Here is an 18,112-nt window from a genome sequence, read left to right as displayed (position 1 = left end):
AGTATCGCGATAGCTACACTTCGAAAACCACTAGTTTACAATGTTCATTGCTTATAGCCTGTTCTATTAAGCGGAGATCTGTTCTACTAAGCGGAGTATCTTTATAGGAAATTGCATTAGGCAAATCCGTTCCAGAGCCTTTTGCTCTATTAAGCGGATTACTCTATTAACCGGTGATCTATTAAGCGGAGTGCACTGTATAGTGACCGAACAGCCCGTATCAGGGGGTTCGGTACCCCATACCCACGAAGCACCCCCCACAGAACTTCCCGAGGGACACGGTCAAATGCCTTCTCCAAGTCCACAAAACACATGTAGACTGGTTGGGCGAATTCCCACATACCCTCAAGGACCCTGCTAAGGGTGTAGAGCTGGTCCACTGTTCCACGGCTGGGAGAAAAACCACATTGCTCCTCCTCAATCTGAGGCTCGACTTCCTGACGGACCCTCCTCTCCAGCACCCCTGAATAGACCTTACCAAGGAGGCTGAGGAGTGTGATCCCTCTGTAGTTGGAACACACCCTCCGGTCCCCCCTTTTAAAAAGAGGAACTACCACCCCGGTCTGCCAATCCTGAGGCACTCTCCCTGTTGACCACGCGATGTTGCAGAGGCGTCTCAACCAGGACAGCCCCACAACATCCAGAGCCTTGAGGAACTCCGGGCGGATCTCATCCACCCCTGGGGCCTTGCCACCGAGGAGCTTTTTAACCACATCGGTGACTTCAACCACAGAGATAGGAGAGCCCACCTCAGAGTCCCCGGGCTCTGCTTCCTCCAAGGAAGACGTGTTGGTGGAGTTGAGGAGGTCTTCGAAGTACTCTGCCCACCGGTTCACAACGTCCCGAGTTGAAGTCAGCAGCGCCCCATCCCCACTGTGCACAGTGTTAGTGGTGCACTGCTTCCCCCTCCTGAGACGTCGGATGGTGGACCAGAATTTCCTCGAAGCCGTCCGGAAGTCGGCTTCCATGGCCTCACCGAACTCTTCCCACGCTCTGGTTTTTGCCTCGGCGACCACCGAAGCCGCGGTCCGCTTGGCCAGTCGATACCCGTCAGCTGCCTCTGGGCTCCCACAGGCCATAAAGGCTCGATAGGACTCCTTCTTCAGCTTGATGGCATCCCTTACTGCTGGTGTCCACCAGCGAGTACGGGGATTGGCGCCACGACAGGCACCAACCACCTTACGGCCACAACTCAGATTGGCCGCCTCAACAATAGAGGCACGGAACATGGTCGACTCTGGCTCAATGTCCCCCGCTCCCCCGGAACATGGGAAAAGCTCTGTCGGAGGTGGGAGTTGAAACTCCTTCTGACAGGGGATTCCGCCAGATGCTCCCAACAAACCCTCACTATATGTTTGGGTCTGCCAGGACGGACCGGCATCTTCCCCCACCATCAGAGTCTACTCACCACCAGGTGGTGATCAGTTGACAGCTCCGCCCCTCTCTTCACCCGAGTGTCCAGAACATGCGGCCGCAAATCCGATGATACAACTACAAAGTCGATCATCAAACTGCGGCCTAGGGTGTCCTGGTGCCAAGTGCACATATGGACACCCTTATGTTTGAACAAGGTGTTCGTTATGGACAATCCGTGATGAGCACAGAAGTCCAATAACAAAACACCACTCGGGTTCTGATCAGGGGGGCCGTTCCTCCCAATCACGCCCCTCCAGGTATCACTGTCATTGCCCACGTGAGCATTGAAGTCCCCCAGCAGAACAAGGGAGTCCCCAGCAGGAGTGCTCTCCAGCACACCCTCCAAGGACTCCAAAAAGGGTGGGTATGCTGAGCTGGTGTTTGGTGCATATGCACAAACAACAGTCAGGACCCGTCCACCCACCCGAAGGCGGAGGGAGGCAACCCTCTCGTCTACCGGTGTGAACCCCATTGTACAGGCACTGAGCCGGGGGGCAATGAGTATGCCCACACCTGCTCTGCGCCTCTCACCGTGAGCAACTCCAGAGTGGAAGAGAGTCCAACCCCTCTCGAGAGAACTGGTACCAGAACCCAGGCTGTGTGTGGAGGCAAGTCCGACTATATCCAGTCGGAAATTCTCTGCCTCACACACCAGCTCGGGCTCCTTCCCTGCCAGAGAGGTGACATTCCATGTCCCAAGAGCTAGCTTCTGCAGCCGAGGATCGGACCGCCAGGGTCCCCGCCTTTGGCTGCCGCCCAGCTCACATTGCACCCGACCCCTTTGGCCCCTCTCATGGGTGGTGAGCCCATGGAAAGGGGGACCCACGTTGCCTCTTAGGGCTGTGCCCGGCCGGGCCCCATGGGTGTAGGCCCGGCCACCAGGCGCCTGCCAACGAGCCCCACCTCCAGGCCTGGCTCCAGAGGGGGGCCCCGGTGACCCGCGTCCGGGCAAGGGAAACCTAGATCCATTTATTTCATCATTGGGGTCTTTGAGCCGTGCTTTGTCTGGCCCCTCACCTAGAACCTGTTTGCCATGGGTGACCCTGCCAGGGGCATAAAGCCCCAGACAACTTAGCTTCTAGGATCATTGGGACACACAAACCCCTCTACCACGGTAAGGTGACGACTCACGTGTATATATATATATATATATATATACATATATGGAGAGAGAGAGAGAGAGAGAGAGAGAGAGAGAGAGAGAGAGAGAGAGAGAGAGAGAGAGAGAGAGAGAGAGAGAGAGAGAGAGAGAACTGAGAGAGAGAGAGAGAGAAACTGAGAGAGAGAGAGAGAGAGAGAGAGAGAGAGAGAGAGAGAGGACAGGCATGCTAGCAGTCCGCCAATGGATGAAGGGTGGGCGTGTAAGTGGACGCTAAAGGGACGCCGCAAGCAGGTACCAACACCTGTATAGAGTGTGGCAATGTGCATTGTTGCAAAACAACTCCGGTTTTGGTTTCTAAGAACCCCCGAAAATAAATTCAACAAAGAGACGCGCCTACGAAGTTCAGTTCAAACTTCAAGCCATCGGTTATGCTTTTGTCAAGCAAATGAACTCTGAGCTTGCCGTTATTCCCAGAGGCTTGACTAAAGAACTCCAACCGCTGGACATCGGCATCAACCGGGCGTTCAAAGTAAAGTTGCGAACGGCATGGGAACAATGGATGATCGATGGCAAACACAACTTTACAAAGAGTGAGAGGCAGCGCTGGGCGAGTTACGCCACAATACGCAACAACGAGAGGTAACGCTGCGTTTTTGATTACGGTACTTGCACAATCGTTCAATTCTTTCTACACACACACGCGCTGCCACCATGTTTCGCTCTGTTCTTTACTTACAAATGTGGGAAAGCTTCACAAGAGAGAAATGTTGACTTTGCTGTTGCTGCTCCTTCTTTCCGCTCGGCAATGCGTAGCAACTCACACTTTAGCATGTGATGAGTTCAATGACAACTGGGATGTGTACTCCTCTGCTTCTGATACAGAGGATGAGGACTTTGATGGATTTCTGGGTGATGATTGATCGAAAAACGTGAGAACATTGTACGATGGCTAAATAAAATACACCCGAACTCAGTTCTGCTTTCGTTGCCTTTTTAAAAACGTGTTTTTAGCTTGTATCTGTATGTCTTGGCATGCTAGCGTATGTTTCAAGCTAACGTGTTAGCGTGCGTGCATGCATGCCGTATGTTTAAGGTGGCGTATGTTTTACAACTGTAAAACTGCGCCCATTAAGACAGTGCGGTCTGGCTATGTGTAAAATACAGAAATGTCACCCATTAATGAGACTGCGCCCAACCGTACGGTGCGTCGAATAGTCGTGAAAATACGGTAGTTGTAGGCAATCCTGGACAGGTGTGTAAGGGTTTTGTTCCAAACTAAACTTCATGGACCTTTAATTTCTGCACTGGGGCACAGTAACGCTTGACAAGAAGACCTTAGCTTTTGCCACGCAGATGCACGCATACAATTGTTTGATATTATGAAAAATGTTGGGGAAATAATTACAACTGATGTGTCTCGATCCAGGCCCGTATTGGCAATACTGACCTTCAGGCAATTTCTCAGGCTGCTGTTTCCGGCTCGCACATTCATTTCTTTTGGCCTGTGGATCTGCTTTGCATCAAAAAATAATGTGGGATTGAGACATTTATTATCTTCACCTCATACTGTAACACTGACCTTGTGTGCTTTGGCTATGTAAAGCACATTGAGTGGCCTTGTGTGTGAAAGGTGCTTGTGCCTTGTTTCGTCTTTCATTGTAATTAAGCATGTCACCTAGTCGCAATAATTTCATGCTAAAAATAGCAATAATTTCATACACAGTATGACCACATTACACCCCGTCTGTACAAAATAACACACTCAGTAGGTAAAACACAGTCACAAGTGTTGTTGGTAATGACAACAAAGCATGCTAGGAAAACCGACGTGCAATGGTAAAGTTAGCATCAAGTAGTGAACTGGAAGTTATATGAATAGGTTTCAAATAAGCGCACTGACAGGAAGTGCTACGGTAACTGCCTAGAACACGGGTGGCCAACCAGTCAGAGACGACGAGCCAATTTTTTTTCTGAGTTACTGCAAAGAGCCACATCATACCCTTCCTCGCGCACGTGCGTGCACACACGCACACACTTTTTTGGCCAAAGATCGACTTTTGAAGCGACCGACTTCTTACAAACGACCCGATCGCGCACATGCAAGCATACACACACACGTGCTCGCACGCACGCACTCATGCGGGTGCCCACCAGTGCACACATGGGCAGTCTGCGGCTGGATGGATGCATGGAGTGAGGACCCGACGATGAGAAGAAAGGAGCGGCAGCGCAGAGCGCCGATGCATAAGTGGAACTGGGAGTCGCGGCTTGGAATTGAAGCGGGCTTACATGGGACAGGAGAAGAGAGCCAATCTCTCTTTTTCGTTAATTGATGCTACAGCTTCTTGTTGCTTCAAGCTTAGCTTGTAGCAGACGTGTGCCCATTGCAGCATAACCTTTTTGATCCACTAGTGAAAAGGACACTTTGATTCGCTCCTCTTTCATCTATAACTGCTTCAGACCAACCAAGTGTATTATGCAGGAAAGTGGTTAAGAGTGCACGATTGTCTGTGTCTCATGTGTTTTTTTGCATTATTTCGTCTTTTTTTGTTCACTTTTCTTTTGGTAGTGGTGCAGACACACACATTATCTCTCCTCTTGTTTTATGTTGAGAGGGAAGAAATTTCATCTGTGCTGTATGTTACACATACGGTACGTTTGACAATAAAGTTTATCCAATCCAATTCAATCCAATATGCACACACAACACAGTGAGCAACAGTCACAATGGGCCAAAAATGAATGAAAGCTCAAGATACAAACCTCTTTTCCCCATGCATTTCCTCCTCCCACCCAATGCGGTCGACTTGAGACCAGTTCGCTGGCTCCCGCCCAATACGTCAATTCTGATTGACGTATTGGGCACCCAGCCTTAAAATCAGAGGTAATTCGCTGACTCGCTTCTCACTTAGCGCCATTGTTTGCGCATGAGCTGTGATGCAGTCATCTGATTGGTTGCCCTCTATATCAATCAAGTAACGGGATTGATGATAGGGTGACGGAGTACGTTCTGTGAAGTTGGCGCCTTGTTTGAATGGCGATTTCAACGCTTGTCGTGAGAGAGCCCAGGAGCCACATTGAACCAGCCAAAGAGCCGCATGCAGCTCGCAAGCCGCGGATTGGCCACACCTGGCCTCGATGTTGCTGAAACATTGCTACGTGTCAGTTGTGGTGGGCTGCCACAAAGGAATTTTAGCCATCACTCATATAATTGTACAACTTATTTAAATATACGCAGTGCTCAAACTCGTGAGTGGATGATGTTTTTGTTTTTTAACTCGCTGATCATTAACCGACCCCCAAAATCCTGTTTGTGAAAAGTCTACAGATCACAAAAATAATGTTCATCATCAACAAGTATTTGTTGTAGTAATGCCAAGATGCTTCATTGTGTTGTTCGAGGTAACAGCAAAATCTCAAGCAGCTACGTCATTGAAATCCATGACTCACTGGTCTCATCAAGTTTTATTGATAAATCAAGTTGTATGTAATCTGTATGGGATGAGAGAGAGAGAAGTTATTGTATTCTATTCGCACTTCCAAAAGGCATTTCATGGCTGAACAATACAGTTCATACTGTATAGAAGTCCCTGTGGGACGCCATGGCTAACTTTTAAATGTTAGTCTTCATTACCAATATGCACAATGGGCACTCAATCTGGATGCATTGTATAATCAATGCAATGATTCCTCTTGCCAGTTGTATTAATAACAACCATCTTCCATAATACAAAGAAAATTAAAAAATGAAATAACCCACAGTCAAAGCCCATGGTACAATGTGGACACTCATTGAATGTTCCTTTCAGAAATGTGTCAAGGGGAAAAAAAGTCATGTACCGACAATTCCTCATATGAATCTTTTTTTGTTGTTGTTTTTTTGCAGGAAACTAGATAAGGCCATCACCGAAGAGACTTGAACCTCTGATGCCTCCATTGTTCAACATCTTTCAACTGTGGACACTGTGATCTAATAAGACTCATGTCATTGTTGTAAAAGGACAAAAACAGAGTCTCCATTGTTTTGTTCTGTTTTTCTGTGGTTTGTTTTACTATGATTATTTATGACCAACCCAGTTCGCCCCATGTCCCTTGATTTGTAAATACCTGTGTCTTAACTGTGTTCTGTTGTTGGCTTGCTACAGGGAAAGAGACATACATTGTATTTGTGTGTACTGAAAAGAAAAACATGATTTAAAAAAAAAGGATCGTTTGAAAAGAAAAAGCCCATCTCCTCTGAATGTGCCAACTTTTTTGGGTCAAAATGTACAGTATACTCTTTTTTGGGGGGGGGGGAAACCATTAACTACTGTTGCACTCTTGTTGTGATGGTCAAACAACAGAAAATATAAAGCACAAAAGAAAAAGCAAAATGTGCAGGGTTTTGCTCCTGGAAGAATGCTCTGGACTGATAGGGAAACCTGGAGGGGCGGGGGTTCTACCCCGATCTACCCCGTGCAGTCCAAATCGAATGTTTAAGTGTCTTGGTCACCGTTGGTTTCTGTGCAGCAGACAAGCAGGGCCTAGTCTGATTGTCACGTTGTCTGAGGGATGGTTTGCTGCAGATTTCCAAAAATGAACAATGTCTGTTGACTGGCTTTTTGTACTCTTTTTGTTTTGTAAATGTACAATAAAATGCATTTGCTGATGTCTGGTTCATGTTGTCTTTGCTGAGGGAATTTTCAGATATGCATGCACTTAGGTGAGTGGGGCTCAAAATTCCAACTCAGAAAGGCATCAATGCATTTAATCAACAAGAGTATAATTTGATGTTTCACTCTACTCACAGTCTTCTTCTGCATACATAGCTCACTTTAGTGGTTTTGATTAAGGGTTGTCAAAGTAGAACTGTTTTAGAATAGAGCATTCAATCAAATAATTTTAAAAGGACATAACTTACTTTACTGGTTACTTGGTTTTGGAAGCGACTTGGATTACAAGTTACGTAATTAGTCTCTCGAGGACACGCAAACACTATCTCAAAAAAAAAGAAAAAATTGAATGATTTTGGAGAGCGTGGCCCGGTAGTCCAGTGGTTAGTGCCTAGAACGGTATTGAACCCAGAGGTACTGGGTTCAATTCCAGTTTGCATGTTCTCCCCGGGCCTGCTTGGGTTTTCTCCAGGTACTACGGTTTCCTCTCACATTCCAAAAACATACATCGCCGGCTGATTCATTCATTCATTAATCGTCATTAATCATTCATTGATCGTCACCCATCCTCTTTATCCTCACAAGGGTCGCGGGGGGTGCTGCTCCTAGCCGTCTATGGGCTGTAGGCAGGGGACACCCTGAACCGGTTGCCAGCCAATCGCAGGGCACACAGAGACGAACAACCATCCGCGCTCACACTCACACCCAGGGACAACTTGGAGTGTTCAATCAGCCTGCCATGCATGACAAAGCACGGCTCAAAGACCCCTGATGATGATTACAATGAATGGATGTAAGTTTCCCTTGCCTGGACGCGGGTCGCTGGGGCCCCCCTCTGGAGCCAGGCCTGGAGGTGGGGCTCAAGGTGCTGGATTTGGGATGGAACCCTCCATGCATGGTTAGGAGCTTTCGGGTCTTAACGTCCGTGGTCTGAATCTCTTCCTTCGGCCACCTTATTATTCCTGCAGGGTATCTGATCACTGGCAGGGCATAGCTGTTTATTGCCCGGGTCTTATTCTTGCCATTGAGCTGGCTTCTTAGGACTTGCCTCACTCGCTGGAGGTATTTGGCCGTAGCCGCTTTCCTTGTTGCCAGTTCGAGGTTGCCATTGGCTTGTGGTATACCAAGGTACTTGTAGCTGTCCTCGATGTCTGCTATTGTTCCTTCAGGGAGTGAGACCCCTTCACTGCGGACTACCTTTCCTCTCTTAGTCACCATCCGACTACATTTCTCAAGCCCGAATGACATCCCGATGTCGCTGCTGTAGATCCTGGTTGTGTGGATCAGGGAATCTATGTCCCTTTCGCTCTTAGCATACAGCTTTATGTCATCCATGTAGAGGAGGTGACTGATTGTAGCTCCATTTCTGAGGCGGTATCCATAGCCTGTCTTGGTGATTACTTGGCTTAGGAGGTTCAGTCCTATGCAGAACAGCAGTGGGGGGAGTGCATCACCTTGGTATATGCCACATTTGATGGACACTTGGGTAAGATGCTTGCCATTGGCTTCAAGTGTGGTTTTCCCTCTGAGCCTCAGTTTAGTTCTTGGTACTTCTAATCATGTCTGGTCCACAGACCTGAGGCGTCAGGCAGGTGTGTAGGGGCGGATGAGTTCAGAGAGGTATGGTGGCGCGAGATTATTCAGATATTTGAAAACAAATAAGAGGATCTTGAAAATAACACTAAAATGAATGGGGAGCCAGTGAAGGGATGCCAGAGTAGGACTTATGTGCTCTCGCTTACGAGTAATAATATAATAATAATACATCACATTTGTAAGCACCTTTCACAACACTCAAGGACACTGTACAGCCAAGACAAATGGTAAAACACAGATAAAATAATAAATAAAGAAAGAAAGATTTAAGACGGGTAGGCAAGTGTGAATAGGTGGGTTTTGAGCTGGGTTTTGAATAAGGAAAGAGAGTCAATATTACGAATGTTGGGAGGAAGTTAGTTCCAGAGTTTGGGGGCAGAGCGACTGAAGGCTCTGCACCCCATTGTACTGAGACGGGCAGAGGGTAGAAAAAGATGGAGGGAGGATGAGGACCTGAGTGAGTGAGAGGGAATGGAGATTTGAAGATCTGACAGATAGGGGGGCGCAAGGTTGTGGATGGCTTTGAATGTATAGAGAAGTAACTTGAAGTTGACTCTAAGTTTGACAGGAATCCAGTGGAGCTGTCGGAGGATGGGGGTGATATGATGGAAGGAGGGGGTTCTCGTGATGATCCGGGCTGCTGAATTCTGAACAAGTTGAAGTTTATGGAGGAATTTCTGATGGACACCGAAGAGGAGTGAGTTGCAGTAGTCAATACGGGAAGTGACGAGACTGTGAACAAGGATAGCGGTGGTGTGCGAAGTGAGTGAGGGACGGAGGCGGTTTCTTGCGAAGGTGGAAATGAGCGGACCGGGTAATGTTATTGATGTGGGAGTGAAAGGATAGTGAACTGTCAAGGATGACACCCAGAATCTTCACCAGGGGGGAAGGAGATATAGTGGCATTATCAATTGTGAGGGAGAAACTGTCGGCTTTGTTTAGAGTGGATTTGGTACCGACGAGTAGGAGTTCAGTTTTATTGCTGTTTAGCTTGAGGAAATTGTGGGTGAACCAAGATTTGATTTCTGAGAGACAGTGAGAGAGGGATGAGGGTGGGAGAGAAGCGTTGGGTTTGCAGGAGAGATAGAGCTGGGTGTCATCCGCAAAGCAGTGAAAGTGTAAGCCAAATTTGCGGAAAATGTTTCAGAGCGGAAGGAGGTAGACAATGAAGAGTAGCGGACCGAGGACAGAACCCTGGGGAACACCAGAAGAAACGGGGAGGGATTGTGAAGTAAAAGTATCAAGTTGAATGAAGTGAGAGCGGCAAGTGAGATATGAGTGGAACCAATGTAGAGGGGTGTTGGTGATGCCTATGGTAGAGAGTCTATTGAGGAGGATGGGGTGAGAGATTGTTTCGAAGGCTGCACTCAGGTCAAGGAGGATGAGGATGGAGATAAGGCCAGAGTCTGCTGCCATGAGAAGATCATTTCTGATTTTTATGAGGGCTGTTTCAGTACTGTGACGGGGATGGAAGCCAGACTGGAATTGTTCATAAAGACTATTGTAGGTGAGGTGGGAGTGGAGCTGAGAGGCGACAGTTTTCGAGATGAAGGGAAGATCGGAAATGGGGTGTAGGTTATTGAAGTCATTGGGATCTGAACCAGGTTTTTTCAGGATTGGGGTGACAGCTGCAGTTTTGAAGAGCACAGGAACAATTCCAGTCGACAGAGAGGAATGGATAATGGCTGAGATGAAGGGAAGCAGAGAGTGTAGGCAGGATTTGACCAGAACTGTGGGGAGGGGATCGAGCTGACAGGAGGAAGTCTTGGATTTAATGATGAGGTCTGAAATTAATGAGAGATGGGGGAGTTCAAAAGAAGAGAACAGTTTGCAAGGGGTGAGAAGGTCAGAGGAGGGGAAAGGTACAGAGGAGCCCAGATGCTGGTGGATTCTGTTGATTTTTTCATTGAAAAAGAGGAGAAGTGCGTTGCAAGTGTCACGAGAGTAAAAGTGAGGTGGTAGAGAGTCAGGAGGTTGAGTGATTCTGTTCCAAAGGGAAAAGAGAGTCTTAGTATTTCCAGCATTGGAGTAGATGAGTCCGGAGTAGTAATGTGATTTTGCTTGAGAGATGGAATCCTTGTTGAGGGATCGTTGAGCTGCATAGATGTCCTTGTGAGCAGTGAGGACGGTTTTCCTATAAAGTCTCTCAAGCTGCCGGGTTTGGGATTTCAAGGAACGTAGATGAGGGGTGAACCAAGGGGCAGACCGAGTAAAAAGGACAGAGTGGGACTTGACAGGGGCGAGCGTATTGAGGATGCTGGTGAGACCAGAGTTATATCGGAAAACCAAATCATCAGGAGTGGAGTCAATGTCCGGAGTCAGGGTGGTCAGCCATGCAGTGAGAGAGTCAATGTTAATGTCTTTAATATTACGGTAAACAATGGTCCGGGGTGATATGGCAGTTGAGAGCTGGAGTGTAATGTTGAATGAGATAAGGAAGTGGTCCGTTATTGGAAGTTCGTCAGCAGTACAGTTGGAGGGGGAAATACCAGAGCAGCAGATCAGATACAGGGTGTGACCTTTGATGCGTGTGGGAAAATCTACAAATTGATCAAAACCAAAACTGTTAATTGAAGAAGTGAAGTCAATGGTGAGAGGAAGAGCAGTGTTGTCCATATGTATATTAAAATCTGCCAGGATTATTACATTTGGTGACAGAGAGGAGAGATGGGTGAGGACAGTAGACACTTCATTTAAAAAGTCGCGGTGGGGTTTGGGGGAGCGGTACACTGCGGCAATAATCGTGGGAATGGGTCCGGATATTTGACAGGCAAGGAATTCAAAGGAGGAAAGTGGCAGGAGAGAAACCGGAAGTATTTTCCACTTCTCGCTGTATACTATCGCGAGACCTCCTCCGCGACCAGAATCGCGGGGCTTGGAAATGTAAACAAATGTAAAAAAATGTCAAGCTTACGGTCCGTGAGGATATCTTGAATGAGATTACCCTTCACAGTAAGCGAACGGATGTTAAGTAGCCCGAAGTTGACGGCGGCAGTCTCGCTGCTGCGGGGGCCGTTAGCCGACCTAGTCAAGCCGGCTAACGCACGATGGTCGATGGATCGGCCGGCGTTTCTGGATGGCCGACGGGAGGAAGACCAGAAGGAGATGATGGTATTGGATCGGTTGAGGCAGAAGCCCCGACGAGACCCACGATGAATATATTTCCGGGAAGGAAAGTGAACGATGTCCGGTAGCCGGTGTAGAGCAGGAGGAGGGCCCAGCCATTGGAAGCGGAGCCGAAGGAGCTCGGCCACCGAGTACTGGAGCAGACCCTTGACAGGTCGATGGAGGAGCGACAGGTTGACAGGTAGGACGCTGAGACGCCGGGACGCAACAGTCGAAGATAGTTGAGAGTGCGAGGCAGGCGTGAATGGGGGCTGGGTGGAATGACTGTGAGATGATGATAGTGATTCCATGCGAAACAGTAAAACAATCGAGCGTAAAAACACTGTAAAACACGAAAGTTTGTGGGAGAGCAGCGGCAGCCAAAACGCGCCAGCGTTCACTCTACCCGGAAGTTCCAGAATGCAACAGAGTACCAGTCAAGAGGCGAGCAGCGGCATTCTGGACCAGCTTAATGGAGGACTGGCTGACTCCAAAGTAAAGGACATTGCAGTAATCGAGCCGGGATGTGACAAAGGCATGAATTACTGTCTCAAAGTGTTCATGTGAGAGGAGAGGTTTTATTTTGGCTTTTTTTTATTTTATGGCTGGTGCGATTTATACTCAGGAGTGACTTATAGCCCAGAAAATACGGTAATTCAGTAAATTCAAACCTTTCACAAGACTTATTTGCTGTTAAATGTTTTTTACATTACATTTGTAAAAATGTTTTTTACAGGACTAGATTGAGCAACAATACCCCTGAGAGGGTTGCTTAATTTTGATTCTCTGCAAGTCCATTTAATGTAATCGATAACACACGGTAGTTTTTATTCAGGAGTTGTAATAAACAGTAAAGAGTGGACTTGACAAAAAACTTGTTTGAACATTAATTAAATTGTGCTACCTCGACCATGCATGGAGTACATCGGGCCAGGGGGGGCTGTAGCCCCATCAGAAATATGTTTAGCCCTACCTATGTTTACCCTTCCCAGCAATTTTTTTTTTAATTTCAGTTTCAAAACTTTTTTTTTTTCAAGTTCACAAGTAAGTTGCCATTCAATTCAATACAAGTCCTGTTTTCATGTTTGTGCTGCAGCTGTGCTGCATGTGTATTTTGGGATAGCAAGGAGTCACCAGGGTGAATCATTCAGTCACTTGCACATTAGAGCAGTGGTTCTCAATTATTTTGTGCATGCCCCCCCTAAAAAAAGAAAACATCTTGCGCCCACTCCATAGTGATTATATATACCTGTAGTATAATTTGTCTATAAAATTGTTATAAGTACACCTCTGAATAACACTGTATTCTTATTAACGTATATGAGAATAAAAAAAGAAGTATGGACCAACTCACAACAAAGAATACCTTTATTACATGTAACAGAAAAGAGTTAAAGTGCATCTGAAGTTCAAAAGTAAAATTAAATCCTTAATTTATCTATAAATATTTTTTGACGGACCATGTCAAACCATCCTGAATCCCGCAAGTTTCGTACGTGCATTCGTCAAAGCCCCCATATTGAGAAAAAATTCATTTTTTTTTGTAATTGAGAGGTATGTTGTTTTTTTTAATGTACAAAATCAAATATTCATGAGTTGCACAGACAATCACTGTGTTCAACGAAAAAAAGCAACACGTCTTGATCAGAATCTAAAAAAAAAAAAACATTTTTACTGCAATGAAACTTTTGCTGTTGCCTTCCAAGTTCAAAAATGCCTGGCCTCATCTTGGCAAGGGCCACTCGTTTCATTTTCACAAGTCTGTTCCTTTTTTTTTTTTTTAAGGCCACCATTGTCACAAAGACACTTTGTAACAAACGTTGCAAAATATCTCAAGGGCTTTGCAAAAAGAGGGTTTGCTACGATTTGTTGACACCCAAAGGTTGAGTGCTGTTGTTCTGAAGTGTTGTAGAAGGCACACACCCATATACACACACACTCAGTTGTGTTTTGACTTTCCCTGAAGACCAAAGTTTCCCTCACAAAGCCCAGGGGTTCGATCGAAGCGGAGGTCTAAATCATAACAACTGCATTATACATTGGGTTTGACAGCCAGGGGTGCTCTTTTAGAGCAGGAGTTGGGAACCTAAGGCTTGCTAGCCAGGTGTGGCTCTTTTGATGATTGCTCTGGCTCGCAGATAAAACAAAATATTATTGCTTGTTTAATCCAACCATCGATTTTTCACTGCTCATGTCCTGTTAAGGGCTGCAGTTGTCGGCAGGAGCAATTTTAATGGGATGTTACTGGCCTACGTTGGCCGTTGCTGGGTAAACAGGTAAACGGCGCCTTTTGAACCAGCCTGCTCGGTCATTAGCTCAAAGCTAATATTTTGACGAATAAGAAGGCGAAAAGAAAAAAAGATGACGAGTATGGTACACTTCATGACGAATGGACCGAAGGATTCGCCTTTGTGGAGAGAACAGGTTCTGCGGTGTGTCTAATTTGCAATGACAAAATACCATCAATGTAAATGTCAAATGTAAAGCGGCACTTTGACACGCGACATGCTACATTCACATAAAAATATCCTGCGGGAGACAGCAGAAAGGAAGAGTGCAAGCTACTCAGCAGGGTGCAAACTAGCCAACAGCAACTCTGCACATGGACCCGGCCAGCTGACTATAATTCCACTGTCATGATTCGGTTTAGGCGGCCCGGTAGTCCAGTGGTTAGCACGTCGGCTTCACAGTGCAGAGGTACGGGTTCGATTCCAGCTCCGGCCTCCCTGTGTGGAGTTAGCATGTTCTCCCCGGGCCTGCGTGGGTTTTCTCCGGGTGCTCCGGTTTCCTCCCACATTCCAAAAAATATGCGTGGCAGGCTGATTGAACACTCTAAATTGTCCCTAAGGTGTGAGTGAGCGTGGATGGTTGTTCGTCTATGTGTGCCCTGCGATTGGCTGGCAACCGATTCAGGGTGTGTCCCCCGCCTACTGCCCGGAGACGGCTGGGATGGGCTCCAGTGCCCCCCGCCACCCTAGTGAGGATCAAGCGGTACGGAAGATGAATGAATGAATGAATGATTCGGTTTAGGGACCAACAGGTGGCACTGTAGGGCTCCCCGGGCAGCTGCACACCTGTTGGTCATAGGTAATCAGGCCTTTAAAAGGAGTCCCAGCCCGAACACTCAGTGCGGGGTCATTGTTGCTTCTTGCTACTGTCATGTTTGTTTCAGTCATGTTTAGTTCATTGTTATGTTTTAGCTTCAGTCCTGTTTGAGTCATGGTTTTTGTTTGTTACTTTGGACTTTGTTTAGGATTTAGTTTTCTATGTTTTAAATACAATTCTTCAAATACACCCCGCTCCTCTCTCCTGCCTGCTTTTTGGGATCCACCACTACCTCGCAATGTGACATCCACTAGTGTGTATATATATATATATATATATATATATATATATATATATATAAACAGATGAATAAATTTTCAAATATTTTGCTTTTATGGGTCTCCTAGTCAAAAAGGTTCCCGACCACTGTTTTAGAGGAAGCAGTCACTGAATGAAGTGACAATTTCAGTTTAAATGTTCACACGTGTACACTACTTGGAGTTGTTGTTATATGTAGAGTTAGAGTCAATATTTGGATTCCTCATTTCTTTGGCAACTGAATTGCAGTGGGATGAATGAACATTACGTTGCATAATGAAGACAACTCTGCGGAGAAAAATGCACAGCTTAATATTACTGCAGATCCATAAACGCATTCTAATATTGGGTTTTGGCCCGCACAGACCTGTTTTGCCAGCGAGATGTACTCCGACTATTGCTATATATCAGGATAAAATCTTCTGACCATATGTTGTCCATTGGGCCCCGGGGTACTTTCAACGTCTCTCAAGCTTTGACTTCATGTGGCTGGAGTGTGTCAGCAAGTTCCTTGATGAAATGAAAAGGCGGAAATGCTATTGACCAGACCAGCCAATGCCCCAACCTGAAGCCAGTCAAGTACGAGTGGCACATCATGTATTGCGCGTATGCCGCAACCGTGACACAGCGAAGATGCAGATTTCTGAGATTTCCTTCTAGGTGCATGCCCAGCTGTTGTAAGTCCATATGTAGAGGACATGTACATTCTGAACAACAGTGAGAGTCTTGAGGAAAAGTTTAATCAGGCTGTCAGCTTTTTTCCATTTCGGATTAGCGTAGGATTCTCAACCCATTCCTCATTGTGTTAACGATTTGGGTCAGTGAATACTGTTCCATTGCTATGTTCTTAATGACTGTATTTTCCGCACTATAAGGGGCTTTGGAGTGAAAGGTGCACCTTCAATGAATGGCCAATTTTAAAACTGTTTTCACATATAGGACGCAACCGCATTATCAGGCGCATCGAATAGAAGCTACAATAGTGGCTGTGGGGTGCTATGCATCCACTAGATGGAGCCACGCTAAAGGGAATACAACACAATATAATAGCTTTATTTATATAGCGCTTTCACAACAGCTGCAGCTGGAACAAACCCGTTTACAGAACATTTCAAATACTATGTACACAAAATTAGATATATAAGGCACATTGGATTATAAGGCGCATTGTCATGTTTTGAGAACATTTAATGGTTTTTAGGTCCACCTTATAGTGCGGAAAATACAGTAATTATTAATTTTCAACAGAGTTTTTTTGGGGAGGAACTGGGACATATTTCTTGAACCACTGAAATTCTATTGCATATAGTCTCCCCTCAGTGTGCCTTGTTGATGAACACAAACAAGCAAGCAACAGCAAAGATGACAGTGAAAAAGATTTACATCACTGACCTTCAACAGAATGACCCCACACCCTTTATCCTTTAATTCCCCCATCACCTTCCCTCCATTCTCCTCTGAGCTATAATTCACCAACTCATTCATTAGGCTGATGACAGAGCTAAAACGCCCACTGGGGTCTAAAGGAGGAGGTTGGATGGCCAGAGAGAGGAGGAAAGACACAATGACAGAAATGGATGACCAAGAAGGGATGGCATCATTTAAACCTAATCTCTCTAATTCCAAAATGCAACACCCAATTTCCATGTTAATTTGCCCATGACAGGGGAGATGGATGCTTCTGACTTTTTGGCCATTGTGACACATACACAGAGGAAACTAAAAGAAGGCCTTTATTTGGGGAGTTCGAGATGGGGTTGTGAAAGGCAAATGAATAAGGACCACTTTGAGACAAAACCACTAAAGCTCTGAATAAAATTTTTCAATTTAAAAAAAACTGATTGGGATTAACAATTGCTTTTCACCTCCCAGCTCAAAAACACGGCTGCATTGTATGGGAACATTCTGATGTGACCTAATCCAACATATTGTATCTGTAACACTGTCGCAATGCAGTGCTAACAGGGATCTCGGGGCTAATTCCCTAATAGTCTTACATACTGCAAAGGTTCCCATGGCAACAGTTGAGTCTATTCTTCTTATACAAGTCAGTGTATGAAATCATGCATCCGTTTCAGACACTTAGAGCATTGCTCAAATTTGTTGTTTTCTTCAGAATGCGCCATAATGCAGCATTCGGAAATGAAAAGAGCAGAGCACCTGTCCGAATGCACTGACTTTAAGAGTAGCACAGGGGCATCAGGGAGAATTTCCGAACGCAACTTAGGTTAGTGTTAGTCAGCTTGCGGTCCATTTCAGCAATGGGTCATTTGCTAATAATAAAAAGTAATCACATTTACCCAAAATTTAGCCAGGGCTGTAAGGAAGAAGAGGGCAACTGGAAAAAATGATCCCGGTCCAACTCCTGAAGGAGCTCAGCCACCGTGCAGTGGCTTCAAAATAGAGTGCAACAAGCATTCACCACTAGGAACAAGGGAAAACAGCCAGGTGATGCGGAGCGTACAATTTGTAGTGTTGTGTGGAATATTCCTCCAAAGGAATATGACCCACAAATCCAATTTAGAGGTTGGCAACTTGGCATACAAAGGATAGAAAGCGAGACCATTCAAGCTTTAAGACTTTTTGGTGGTGGTTCATCTCACTGCACACCTTTTTACAGCTGTATTTGATGGACAGTTGTTTTACAAATATTTTAAAATCATATTTTAATGTAATTTTTACGACACATTGTGCAACTAAAATAAATAATTTTCCAAAAAAACAAAAACTAATAAGGACTAACTTCACGGGCTATTGGTCAATTGCAAATGATGCAATGGACACCCAAAGTGTAGAATGAGATGTTGGATGGACGTGGCCGAAGTACTCTCTGCAGGGTGTCTGGGCTCTGTTTTAAAGATAGGGTGACAAGTTTAGT

The 18,112-nt window shown here is 45.9% G+C and overlaps 2 protein-coding genes across 5 annotated transcripts in view; one reads left to right on the top strand and one right to left on the bottom strand.

Moving 5' to 3' along the window:
* The window catches only part of robo3 (roundabout, axon guidance receptor, homolog 3 (Drosophila)), a 216,117-nt gene extending 208,712 nt beyond the window's left edge, over positions 1-7,405 (top strand). For all 4 annotated transcript variants that reach the window (XM_052046220.1, XM_052046222.1, XM_052046219.1 and 1 more), the window contains one exon: positions 6,405-7,405. In XM_052046220.1, the coding sequence (XP_051902180.1) occupies positions 6,405-6,416 (12 nt within the window). In that variant the 3' untranslated portion in view covers positions 6,417-7,405. The remainder of the gene's footprint in view (positions 1-6,404) is intronic.
* Positions 1-18,112, bottom strand: part of LOC127587804 (uncharacterized) — a 265,695-nt gene that overhangs the window by 71,361 nt on the left and 176,222 nt on the right. The window lies entirely within an intron of this gene.

This window comes from Hippocampus zosterae, chromosome 16 (assembly GCF_025434085.1).
Source record: "Hippocampus zosterae strain Florida chromosome 16, ASM2543408v3, whole genome shotgun sequence".
Lineage (NCBI taxonomy): Eukaryota > Metazoa > Chordata > Actinopteri > Syngnathiformes > Syngnathidae > Hippocampus > Hippocampus zosterae.
This window is presented reverse-complemented; position numbering and strand designations above follow the sequence as displayed.